This window comes from Diaporthe batatas (genome assembly GCF_019321695.1).
Source record: "Diaporthe batatas strain CRI 302-4 chromosome Unknown Contig00009, whole genome shotgun sequence".
Lineage (NCBI taxonomy): Eukaryota > Fungi > Ascomycota > Sordariomycetes > Diaporthales > Diaporthaceae > Diaporthe > Diaporthe batatas.
In genome coordinates this window covers 1,487,866-1,500,890 of record NW_025408556.1, presented here as the reverse complement: position 1 = coordinate 1,500,890, position 13,025 = coordinate 1,487,866, and the positions used below count along the sequence as shown (strand labels likewise).

Sequence of the window (13,025 nt, the reverse complement as noted above, 5' to 3'; positions counted from 1 at the left end):
AATAAAATTTAATTTTATATAATTATAAATTTAATTATTAATAATTATTCTTTTATAATAAAGTTATTAAAACTATAAATTAAAAATAATAATAAAATATAATTATTTTATTTAATTATTTTTAATTTAATAAATTAAATAATTATTTTTAAATAATTTTATTTATAAAGGTAATAATCTTTTAATTTATTAAATAAATATTTACTTAAATAAAGTTAAAATTTTAATTAAAAATAATAATTTTATTTTTATTTATTTTAATTAATTTATTTAAATTATATAATAATTTTAATATTTATATATAATATTTATTAATATTAAATTAAATAATTTATAATTTATAATAATTTTAAATTTTAATAAATTAATTTATATTAAAATTAATAATATTAATTTAAATTAATATACTTTTATATATTAATATAAAAATATTTTTAATAATAAATAATATTATAAATATAAATTATAAAATTATTATAAAAAATTTTATATAATAAATTTAATTAAATTAAGTTTTAAAAATATATTATATAAATAATTTTTAAAATTTATAAAACTATCTTTTAAATAATTAATTAATAAACTTTTAATTATAATTAATTAAAATATAAAATTATTATTATTTTTATATAAAATTATTATTATTATTATATAAAAATTATTATTATTTTTTATAATTAATATATAATTAATAATTAATTATAAATTTTTAATAACTTTTTTAATAAATATTAAATAATAATTAATTAAAAATAATAATATTTTATTTTTATTTATTTATTTTATTTATTTATTTTAATAATATATTATTATTTTAAATTTAAATAAATTAATCAAAAATTAAAAATTAATTAAAACAAATTAATATTAATTAAAAATAATTTAAATTAATTATATTATAAAAATAGTAAGCTATAATAGATTAACTACTATAAAGCTAATAGACCTATATTTATATATAGACCACTCTTAATTAATAAATCTAGCTAACCCAACTAAACACTTCACCACCCAGTTAAGTAGACCTTCTAACCAACACTAATCTATACTACTTTAATTACTTTTTATATATAAGCTAAGTTAATTAATACTAATTAATTACCAACTAACTTTTAATAGTAAAATAAATCATTTAAGCTATTTAAATATTAAGTCTTTTTATAAAGGATAAATTAATAATACTACTATTATTATCACAACTTAAAGAAGGTAAGTTATTTAAACTATCTAAATATAATTAATTAAGTAGAACCCCTTTATTAAATAAATCTTATAATTAATATAATAACTTTATATACTTTACTTAAGTTAATATATAACCCTTTAAGTAATAATCTCTTTTATAATAATTTATAAAAAGCTTTAAATTATAAATAATTATAATAATCTTTTCTATTTATTAAGCAATCCTTTTTATAACTAATAATTTAAACTTACCTATTAAACCTTTAAACTAACTACCTACTAATTAACCTATTTAACTATCTATTAATTAACCTATTTACCTACCTACCTCCCCTTATATTACCTAAGTAATTAATTAAATACTCTTTTAACTTCTCTCTCTCTCTCTCTCTCTTTTATAATATCTAAATAAAAGATACTTTAACGATGTAGCTACTACAACCCTAAGTTTAAAAATAAAGTTATTTATAACTACTATAAGTATATATTAATAATATATCTACTTATATTATAAAAGGAAGTTTAAATTAAAGAATAAAATAAAAAAGTATATTAATAATATTTATAAAAAGAAATATATAGCTATTAAGTCTAACAACGATAAAGTCTACTAATTTACTAGTAACCTTAACTATAACTCTAATAAGAACTTCTAATACTTCTATAAAATCTTTAAAAACTAAACTAAGAAGTACCTTAAATAAATTAAACTAAAACTTTTTAAAGATCTTTATAACAACCTTTATTTTAATAACGTTTATATTAAAACTAAAACATTATTTAAAGCCCTCCTTACCTTTATTTAAATACCCTACCCTAATAAAAAGTTGATACTATAACTACTTATATAATTAACTAAAAAAAAAAAACTAATAAAATAAGTAATAATTATATTTACTATAAGAAGAAGATACTATTAAAAGGGCTAACTAAATAATTACTAACTAACTAACTAAATATTAATAATTAATAACCACTTAATAGATAACCTAATAAACGATTAATTTATTAATAATTTAAACTTAATTTTATACTTAATTTCACCTATTAAAGTAATTTAAATTTAAGTAATTTAATAATTTATAAAACGTTAATTTAAAGTATTTTATAGTGCTTAAATTAAATAAATTATAATTATACATTTAATAATAATTCAAAGTAATTTAATAATTTAATTAAAAACTATTTTATTAATAAATAAAACTTATTAATTAACTAAAAAGAAGGGATAAAGGATCTTAATTTTAAAAGACTAAAAAGTTACTAATATAGAAATAATAGACTATAATAGATTAATTACTATAAGGCTAATAGACCTATACTTATATATAAACTACTCTTAGTTAATAAATCTAGCTAACCTAACTAGACACTTTATTACCTAACTAAGTAAACCTTCTAATTAATACTAATTTATATTACTTTAACTACTTTTATATATAAACTAAACTAATTAATATATATAAAAATTTAAAATAAAAATTTTAATTAATTAAAAATTTTAAAAAGTTTTAATTTAAATTAAAAATAGTTTTATTAAATATTTATTATAAAAATAAAATTATTAGTAACTTTAATTTATATTTTTAATTTTTAATTAATAAAAATTTAAAAATAAAATTATAATTATTAAATTTATAAATATTTAAATTATATTTTAAAATTATTTTTAATAAATTAAATATTCTTTTAATATAAATATTTATATTTTTATTATTTTTAATTTTAAAAGTTATAAAATTTAAAATTATTTTAAAAAATAATATATTATATTTTATTATTTTAAAATTTTAATTATTTATTTATAATTTAAAAATAAAATTAAAAATATAAATAATTTATAAATTAATAATTAAAAATATAATAATTTTAAAATATATAAATTATTTTATAAATAAATTAATATTATTTTTAAATATAAAATTAAAATATTTATAATTATAATTTTTAATTATTTTTATTTAATTTTTATTATATTATAATTTAATTTAATTTTTAATTTTATTTAATTTTTAATTCTATTTAATTTTTAATTTTATTTAATTTTTAATTTTATTTAATTTTTTTAAGTTTTTAATACTTTTTAAAAAATTAAATTTAAAAAATTTTAAATTTAAATTTAAATTTTTATAAATTTTAATTTTCTTTAAATTAAATTTATAATTTTTAATCTTTTAAAAATATATTAATTATTTTAAATATTAATAATTTTTTAAAATAATAATTTATTTTATAAAATTATAAACTTAATTATTAATAATTATTCTTTTTATTTATAAAAAATTATTAAAATTATAAATTTAAATATTATATATAATAATAAAGTATAATTATTTTATTTTATTATTTTTAATTTAATAAATTAAATAATTATTTTTAAATAGTTTTATTTATAAAATTAATAATCTTTTAAATTTATTAAATAAATATTTATTTATAAAATAAAATTAAAATTTATATATATTTTTAATTAAAATAATAATTTTATTTTTATTTATCTTAATTAATTTATATTTAAATTATATAATAATTTTATATATAATATTTAATAATATTAAAATTAAATAATTTATAATTTATAATAATTTTAATTTTTAATAAATATAGTTTAATATATTAATATAAAAGTATTTTTAATAATAAATAATATTATAAATAATTATAAAATTATTATAAAAGTTATATATAATAAATTTAATTAAATTAATTTTAAAATATATTATATTTTATTTTTAAAAACTTTAATTATTTATATTTATTAAAAGTTTTTAATATAATATATTTTAAATAAAATATTTTTATTTTAATAAAATTATAATAATATTTAATAATAATAAATATATATTTTATATTAAATATTAAAATTAATAATAAATTTATTTTAAATTTAATTAAAATTATTTAATTAAAATTATTTAATTAAAATTATTTAATTAATATTTAAAAATATTTTATTATAAAATATTAAATTAAAATATTTTAATAAAAATAAAAAATTATATAAAAAACTTATATTAATAATAATTAAATATTTTAAAAAAATATTATAAAATTTAATTAAAATAATATATTATAAATTAATTATAATAATATTTATAAAAAATTAATATATTAAATTAATATAAATTATTAATTATTATAAAATTTTATAATTTATAAATATAAAGTAAAATTTATTATTAGGTAGAGGTAAATTACTAGTATGGAGTATAGTAGTGGAACTTTTGTCCCCTAACTGTATCTAGTTAGTGTAGTCTTAAACCTCACCCGGCCGGTTCCTGACATTTTAATTTGGAGGGATTGTAACACAATGATACCAACGTGAAGTGTAACGCAACGTCGCCCGGCATTAGGTGGGGTCCTATCAGCGGAGCATCGAATGTGACTTCGCCTGTCACCGGTCTTTGTATCTTGGAGGTGATTTGAGGAGCCTGGGGCACATTTACGCCATGGAAATGCAATACGACGTCGCTCTGGTTCGTCTTGGCCGCGAGACAAGCGAGACTCGATCGGGGATAGGCTGTCACCACAGCCTCGTTGATTAGGGCTGGCCCACTCAGATGCCTACCTAGATAGTGTAGGTACTCCGATAGAAACCCAAGGATCGACCTGAAAGTCAGGATTCCTACTGCAGGTGCCCAGCAATATGGGTCACACTGAAAAACGGTGGAAGGCAACAATCTCGTAGCGTCGCACAGCATGTTCAAATCTCGTGCCCCCACTTGCACACCGCGCTGGGTGGGGGCCGGTGCAACGATGTCTTCATGGCCCCCCTCGGCAATACTCCACGGAGCAATGTCAGCGCAACAAGGCTCGGTGTAATGTCATATCGCACCTTGATTGGAGCAGAAATCTGCGCCTCTAAGTGGGATATCAAGTCACTCAAATGATGCGAGCTCTCGGCACCCACCACAACGGCTAGTACACCACGGTGCAACTGGGAAGGGTTGACCACTACTGTATGAAGAGACCGCCTACGGCTTTAAAAGAGCATGTGTATAGATTAATAACGGAACCACCTACTAATAAGAATGAGAACGGAAATTCGCGCACCTAAAATTGGAAGGCGCGCACCTAGATATAACTAAGCGGTGCCTATATATGTGCACAAATTTATTTTAATTAGGGCCTATTATAGTAATTAGTAAGGTTGTTATATATAATTAGTACTTGGTACTATTTTTTTGCTAACTAATAAAAAAAAGGTTAAAAATTGTATAAATTATATATATTAGGGCCTAAATAGATGGTATTTTAAGTATAATTTATATTTAATTATATATATATTTAAATTTTGGGTTATATACCTTTATTGTTGCTAGCAAGGTTATTTATAGTTAGGTCTATTTATAGTAATTAGTTAATAATCCTTTATATTTTTATATATTACTTTTTAGCTATTAGTGGGGCGTTTAAGAATATATTTAAAAAAGTAAATTATTGCTTTAACTAGTAGTTTGCTTGCCTTATAAGCCTTGCTGTTAGTTGCTAGTTTTATTAAATAGTTTTTTATTAGGTATTATTATTATAGGTGTTTTTTTTATTTAAAAATTATAAAGTTAAGTAATTCTACTTTTAAGCTAAATTTATTTATTAAAAAAAGGCTATTATTGCCTTTATTTTATTTTTTATTTTGCTTTTTAAGTTAATAGTTATTAATTTAGTTTGTTTATTTATTATAGCTATTATTTAGCTTATATTTTACTTAAAGATATTTATTTTATTAGTTGCAAATATAGCTATTTTATAAAAGTATTTTTTAGTTAATTTAATCTACTTTAATAAATAGATTATAAGTAGAGGGTTGTTAATTAATAAGTTATAATTAAGCTAGAAGAATTTATATATATTAGCCTTTTTAAGGGGCTGTTTAGCTTTTTTTTTATTAGTAATTTAATTAGTATAAATTAAGCTATATTATATAAATATAAGGCAAGTATAGGTTAATTATAAGTAATTATTTTATATAATGTTGCCTTTAAATATTTATATAACTTTTTTTTTAATATTTAAAAAAAGATTTAAGGCTATTTATAAAACTTGTATTAAAAGGTTTTTTAGTTATTTTTATTTATTAAACTTTTAAAAAAAGAATGTTTTTTAATATACCTTTTTTAGTTTAAAGTTATAAATAATATTCTTTAAAGTTTTATAAATAGCTTTAATAAGGTAAAAGGTATTTTTTATTTTATAGCTTAAATAAACCTTAAACTTTTAGTATATATTTTTTATTAAAAATATTATATATAAGTTAAAGTTAAGAACTTTATAAGTTTTATGGGCTATTTATTTAGCTATAATTTTTTTTTTTTATTTATATAATAGGTTTTTAAATATTAAATTATTGCTTATTAATTTAAAAACTTTTTTTATAAATAATGTTAAGCTAAGTTAAAGATTTAGCAATTAGTTAAATATTTTATAAATTTAAATAAATTAAATAGGGCCTAGTAGGTATAGGGAACTTTATTTAGGACCTTTAATAGAATAATTGTTTTGCTTTTTATTAGGGCGTTAAATAAGGCTATATTTAAGTTTTTAATTTTTAAATCCTTTTTATTATTAGCTTTTTTTTTTTTTATATTTTATAAGCCTAGTATTTTTTATTATTTTTTTTTAATATTAAAAATAATATTTATATTAATATAAAAAATATAAAGTTGGTAGCAAATATAAGAAAATATATACTTAATAGTATTAATTAAAGTAGTATTATAGTTAGTAATAATAACTTTTAGATTTATAGTTTTATATTTTATTAGTAGTAATTTAATTTATTTTAAAAGCTATTAGAAGCTTAATTTCTTTTTATTATTAATAATGCTTTAAAATAGGGGTAAGTTTTTTTTTATATATATTATAGTTATGCCTTAAAAATATAGCATTTTTTTATTATTAGTTATATAAGTATAATTAAAAAAAAATATTAAGTAAAATATTACTTTTAGATTTATATAATTTATTACCTTTTATATTAAAAAATGCTAGTAATGTTTTTTTTTTTATTTTAAATATAATAATACTAGTAGTTTTGCTTTTTAAGTTAGTTTAATATTATTTATATTAGTATATAAATGCTCTACCTTTTTTTTTTTTTTTATTAGCTAGAACTTTATTATATTAGGTTTTAGTATAATTATAAAATATTTTTATTAAAGTATAAGTTTAAGTTTTTTTGGCTTTATTATAAAAAGGTTATAGGTAATTTAAGAAAGGAATTTGTATTAATTTGTATTTAATTTAACCTAGCTTTATTTTGCTTTAGTTATTATTTAGGGCTTATAGTGGGTATATTTTTTTTTTTAAATTATAAGCTTTTACTTGCCTATTATAATTTTGGTTATATAGGCAATTTTTTATTAAAGGTAGTTAGTTTTAATTATAGTAGTATTATAAATAGTTAAAATTAAGGGTTGCTATATGCTATAACTATAAGCTAAAAATTTTTAATTTGCCTTAAAATTATAAAAGATTATTAACTAGCTAGTTAATTTTATAGCTTTATTTAATTTAACTTTAAATTTTTTATAGATATTATATTTATTATTAAAAAGCTTTAAAAATATAAAGGGATTAGAAAGTATTAAAAGGTAGTAGTTAATAGTAGTAATATTATAATTTTAGTTATAATAATTAATTTGCTAATATGGCTTAAGCTTAAAATAATTTAGTATTTATATTATTAGCTATAATGCTTAAAAAATAATATTTAAGTAAATATAATAAAAATTTAGTTTTTAATTAATAATTCCTGCTATTTAAATAGTTAATTTAATTTATGGTTAGGTGGTGGTTGGTAAATATAATTAGGTGGGAAGAGAAGATTTTGCTAGGTATGTTGGGCAGGATATAAAAAGCATTGCTTGGGTGGTTTAACGGGTAAAATAAAGTTTTTTAATTAGTTGCAGCCCTGCTTAGTTATATTTGGGTGCGCGCCTTTTAATTTTGGGTGCGCGAATTTCCGTTCTTATAAGAATCTGCACGAGGCGGGAGTCGCTCCTTTATAGACATGTTTCGAAATATGAAAGTAACTCTCTTGACATTCATGTTTAATATATGCCTATGCTACAGTGACTATGTGCTTCCTTTTCCAAAGTAACAGCGCTGTTGGTATCTGTGCCGCAGAAAACGCGCACAGAACTAACATTTGGCGGTTATACCCTTCAGAAAGAATATGCCGAGCTTCGTTGCGAAGAGCGACGGGCAGTAATTCTTGCCCAGTGATGATATCTTCAAGAGAGCTGTTGATTCCAAGGCCCGCCAGGCGAGAAAATGTGTACCCATTGAACACAGACGTAGCGATTGCCAATCCCACGGCACTGCCCATCGTCCGAAATTGGTTGGCTGCAGCCATTCCCACAGCTTTATCGCATTCGGCAACGGTGAAAGGAACTGTGATGTAAGCCATGGTAAATGTGAGGCCGCAGCCGAAACCACACAGGGTCAAATATCCGTAGATCGACGCCTGAATATGCACTGACGAGTCCAACATGCTAAGCAACGTGTACCCGACCACCTGGAACATCGATCCTGCGACCAGCAGCGAGATCGCTGGTATTTTGAACTTGCTCGACACTGTGGCACCTGTCATGGAGCCGAGCGGGAACAAGGCCCCAAAAGGCAGAAGTCTAAGTCCAGAATCAAGATTTGAAAGCCCATTGACGAGCTGGAATCGCTGAGGTAGCTGGAATGTAGTGACGCTCATGGGCGCTCCCACCAGTATCATTTCGGCCATGATGCCGATGACAACGCGATTGGTGAAAAATCGCCATGGGAGTACCGGCTCGCATAGTTTGCCATTAAGCGTCACATGACGCTCCCAAAATAAAAGTAACAAGAATAGCGCTACGAACGTAATTAAGAGGGTTATGACGTAGGCAGATTGCCACTGAAAGCGTGAGCCAGCCTCCTGGAAGCATGCTGTGAAAGCCAGGACCGCCCCAAGAAGCAGCAAGGAGCCTATGATGTCAAGGCGGGTCCGTATCGTTTGGACAACGGCTGTCAGTGACCCATGTGTAGGGAGCCGCTCACGGTAAGGGAAGCCGTGCGGCATACCGACGATGGCGAGAAATAGAGCCAAGACTCCGACGGGCACACTATAAGAAGGACGAATCGTTAGTCAGACCGTATTTGCGAAGTGGTGTGATCGAGATTCAGAGTTCAAATGTTGCTTACTTGAGCAGGAAAATCCATCTCCAGGTCGAGTTCTGGCTGATGGCACCCCCAATCACCGGGCCTAAGACCGTACCCATCGCGATGGCTATTCCTGCATTCGCGACATATTTCCCGTACTTCTCCGGTGGCGCAGCATCGACAATGAGGACGGCACCGAGCGTGTAACAGCCACCACCACCCAAACCTTGAAAGGCACGGATTACAATGCTGTTAAAAGATATCATTGTCAACAATCAATCGCAATAAACTAGACATATAGTCCAGCTGGTAGGAAAGATATCGGATTGTGTGACTTACAGCTGTGTCATGGTCTGCGCGCCGGCGCAGCCGGCGGAGAAGACAGTGAATAGAATGAGTAGGCCCGCAGTGATCGTTTTCCGGCCGAAGATATCACTCAGTTTCGCCGAAATCACAATGAGAGCTGCCCAGCAAAGAAGTCAGTTTTCGTGACGACAGACTTAGAGGAACATGGAAATCTATGGTGTGGTGGAGACTGGCTGTGGACGGGGGGGGGGTGTTTTGACCTACCGACAAAGCCGAGCTGGTAGCTCGACAAAACCCAGCTGATCGTTTCGAAACCACCTAAGTCGCGCGCGATGGCCACGAATGCGGTGACTGCTATATTGGCCTCTATACTCACTATGAACACCATGATACCGATCCTGTGCATCCATGATACGACTTTGTCAGCACAAATAGCTGTCCGTGGAGACAAAACACAATTGAAAAAGCATTGGAGGAAACGGACAAGGTAGCAACCATGAAGAGACGCGTTCCACACAGGTAGAGAACCTCTTGAGCAGGCGTCCCGCTCTGGATCGCGGGGGTGGTATGGTGGGCTGGATTGTTATCACCAGTACTGGCATGGTTTGTAATGCCTGCCTTCTCAAGCGCAGGCGAAGGCCTCGCGTTCTCTGCGTCCATCTCTACGTCCAAGTCGGAAAAAGTAACGGGTCGAAAACGGAAGCCGAGCGAAAGAGTATCGAGAGTCAGTAACAACAGAAAATGGTTGAAAGATTATGTCTGCTAATGGTGTGTTCCTCGACACGTTAAGCGTTGTTTGAAAACGTAAGACTGGAAGCCGCAAGACCGGTTCTGAGGGTTCTAGTCCTGGGGACGGACCCCTTTGCGCCATGAACCTGGGGGGAGGGGCGGGCTTGTCATTTTCGGTTGACCCAACCGTGCATTCGGTGGAAATGCGTGCGTGCATCCGTTCATACTGGTCCCTGTACCTTGGGACTTTTCGCTGATGTAGTTCACGGCTTCCCGCCCCTGCAGCAGCGGCTCAGTGGACTATCTACGCCGCTGCCGCCGGGTGGTCACTGTCAGCACTAGGCCTAAGTCGGCTTCAACCGCCCTTGTCTCAGAAAATGAGTATTAACGAGATGCCTATCCCTCAGGCAGATAGATGTAACGTTTGGCAACGCCAACGGCCTCGTGCTTGTTCTAGCTGCAACCCTCTCGCCATGGCTAAATTTGGCACCCACACCGGCTATCCTCAGGTTTCGCAGCTGTGCCTTATCCATACATGCCCAGGTGCAAAACCCTTGACAGGAATGGGATCCTTCAGGCTTTACTGGGGTATATTACAGCAATGGATACCGACCGACCTTGGAGGTTTTGGACCACTCCTGTCACTCCTGATTCCTTTCCAGTTATTTTCCTCTGACAGTCATTCACTGGACTTGTGAGGTGTGTTACTGCATCGAGAAGGAACCGCTGAACCACATCATGGCTGGGACTATCAAGGATTTCCCCAACCTACCCCCTGCGGTGCAGGAGCTCATCTACAATGGACCAGCTTTGGCACCTCCGGCTGGTGTGACCCCAAATTTCAAGAATCCCCCCAATCGCAACGGCGAAGCGTTGGCCGTTATGACGTTGTGTCTCGTCTGCTCGACGGTTGTGGCCGTCGCCCGTGCTTATTCACGAATATTTATCTCCAAGAAGGTGGAGCTTCAGGATTGTATGTCGAAACGGAGTTGCATGCCCGGATTTTCACTTTGTTGATCCGGACCCTTGCTAATAAGTCCTCCACGAGATAGATCTTGGCCTAGCTGCATATGTAGGTCCTTTGCTGGCTACCTTCCTCTAGGCCTGTTTTCCCGCGTCTAATTATTCGGCACATAGGCATCTTACATAGTTCTTGTCTGGGTCTATCTCGATTTCTTGAATATTGCCGGATTCTCTGTGCATCAGTGGAACATAACCTTCAGAGACATCATTCCTATATCCCAGGTCAGGTCCACTTCAGCGCTTTGACGTATCACAGCACTGACTTCGGTGACGCAGATCCTCACCTTCGGGTTGACCATATCCTATTCCGCAACTCTGCTCTTTGCGAAGTCCGCGATCCTTCTGGAGTGGATACGCGTTTTTTCCCCCCACCGCATCTACACCTTTTTTTATCGTTCCTGTTATTTGATGATTGTGCTTAACATCTTGCTGTATGTATCAAGCATCATCAGCTCGGCTATCACGTGCCTCCCACATGAGAGCATCTGGCATCCATGGGTCGATGGAAAATGCATCGATCGGAAAGCGCTCGGGCTTTTTACAGCTTTTTTCAACGTCATCATGGACCTTCTCATCCTTCTCCTACCCCAGCGTATCATTTGGACTCTCCAAATGACGAAGGGACGAAGACTAGGCATCTCATTAGTTTTTTCGATGGGTGTTCTTGCTACCGTGTGTGCCGCCGGCCGCGTCGCCGCTACCTTTGCGATTGACTATGACGGAGACGCAACATATACGGCTTCCGATATCATGCTGTGGGCTGTCCCAGAGCTGACGTGCGTGCTGCTGGTCTTCTGCATGCCTTCAGTGCCAAAGGCGCTCGCCAAGGAAGGTCCTCTCTTCAAGATGGTCTCAGCGGTGAGGTCCTGGACGCTGCTACCAACAACAGGAAGCCGTGCGTCCGACGGTTCCATGTCAGCAAGGAACAAGTGGCCGACTATTGGGAAGCAGTCAAAGACTCGCGTATATCGCACGATGGATCACCCCGACAACCAGTCCATACGTATGGCGCAGCTAGGGTTGACACATACAGAGTCCCACAGGCTTGACGAGCTGCAGCTCCACGACCAACCACCACCCGTACCTCCTCTGGATCCCGCAATTATGCGGACCATGGAGGTCGAACAACATCGACATGAGACCAATGGATTTCAAATTTCACCTGCCAATTCCTACAATTGGGCTCCTGTATCTAATGATTCCACCAAACAGGCACACTATCACATTTCAGCTGAGAAACGCTAGAGTCTGTGTTTAGTTGCTGCCCTACAAAGTGGCGGGAAAGGGGCTTCACCGCCGCACAAGCAGCCTAGAGATCCACTAGGACTGGAAATTTCAACAAAGAAGAACTTTGTGCTTGGCTAGTATGGGAGGGGGCAACGCGAAGAAGGAGGTGACGAGTGCATGCGGTTTAGTGCCTACAACGGGCATGAGTCGAACCGTACATACTTACAAATCATTCATTTCACCTGCATTTACCTGTCACGCTTTCATTCACAAATCTTCGGATGATCGCACAGATGATCGCATGAAAGAATCTCATGGTCATGCCACCTGTGTGGGCTAACGCATTTTGAAGCGTGTTTAAATGCAACCTCGAAGCGCCGGAGGTTCTAACCGTGGTAGGAAGTTGACCATTCATTCCATCC

General features: G+C 29.3%; 2 protein-coding genes across 2 annotated transcripts; one reads left to right on the top strand and one right to left on the bottom strand.

Annotated features, from left to right (window-relative positions):
• Positions 1-8,243: 8,243 nt before the first annotated feature.
• Positions 8,244-10,561, bottom strand: KVR01_007895 (uncharacterized protein). The gene is made up of 5 exons (XM_044788934.1): positions 10,109-10,561; positions 9,889-10,022; positions 9,658-9,781; positions 9,361-9,567; positions 8,244-9,281 (listed from the first exon to the last, which is right to left on the bottom strand). The coding sequence occupies exons 1-5, from the start codon at positions 10,282-10,284 to the stop codon at positions 8,246-8,248; spliced, it is 1,677 nt and encodes a 558-aa protein (XP_044642873.1). The 5' UTR covers positions 10,285-10,561; the 3' UTR covers positions 8,244-8,245.
• Positions 10,562-10,792: 231 nt separating this feature from the next.
• KVR01_007806 (uncharacterized protein) lies at positions 10,793-12,861 on the top strand. The gene is made up of 4 exons (XM_044781336.1): positions 10,793-11,326; positions 11,406-11,425; positions 11,491-11,598; positions 11,653-12,861. Exons 1-4 carry the CDS (start codon positions 11,092-11,094, stop codon positions 12,619-12,621), a joined length of 1,332 nt encoding a protein of 443 aa, XP_044642784.1. The 5' UTR covers positions 10,793-11,091; the 3' UTR covers positions 12,622-12,861.
• The last annotated feature ends 164 nt before the right edge of the window (positions 12,862-13,025 follow it).

Excerpts from the sequence above, each read along its gene's own strand:
- KVR01_007895 (XM_044788934.1), bottom strand. The coding sequence starts at position 10,284 with ATGGACGCAGAGAACGCGAGGCCTTCGCCTGCGCTTGAGAAGGCAGGC. Across the intron at positions 9,568-9,657 it reads GCGCAGACCATGACACAGCT|CATTGTAATCCGTGCCTTTC; the intron begins GTAAGTCACACA and ends ATCTTTTAACAG. Across the intron at positions 9,282-9,360 it reads AGATGGATTTTCCTGCTCAA|TGTGCCCGTCGGAGTCTTGG; the intron begins GTAAGCAACATT and ends TCCTTCTTATAG.
- KVR01_007806 (XM_044781336.1), top strand. The coding sequence starts at position 11,092 with ATGGCTGGGACTATCAAGGATTTCCCCAACCTACCCCCTGCGGTGCAG. Across the intron at positions 11,327-11,405 it reads GAAGGTGGAGCTTCAGGATT|ATCTTGGCCTAGCTGCATAT; the intron begins GTATGTCGAAAC and ends TCCACGAGATAG. Across the intron at positions 11,426-11,490 it reads ATCTTGGCCTAGCTGCATAT|GCATCTTACATAGTTCTTGT; the intron begins GTAGGTCCTTTG and ends TTCGGCACATAG.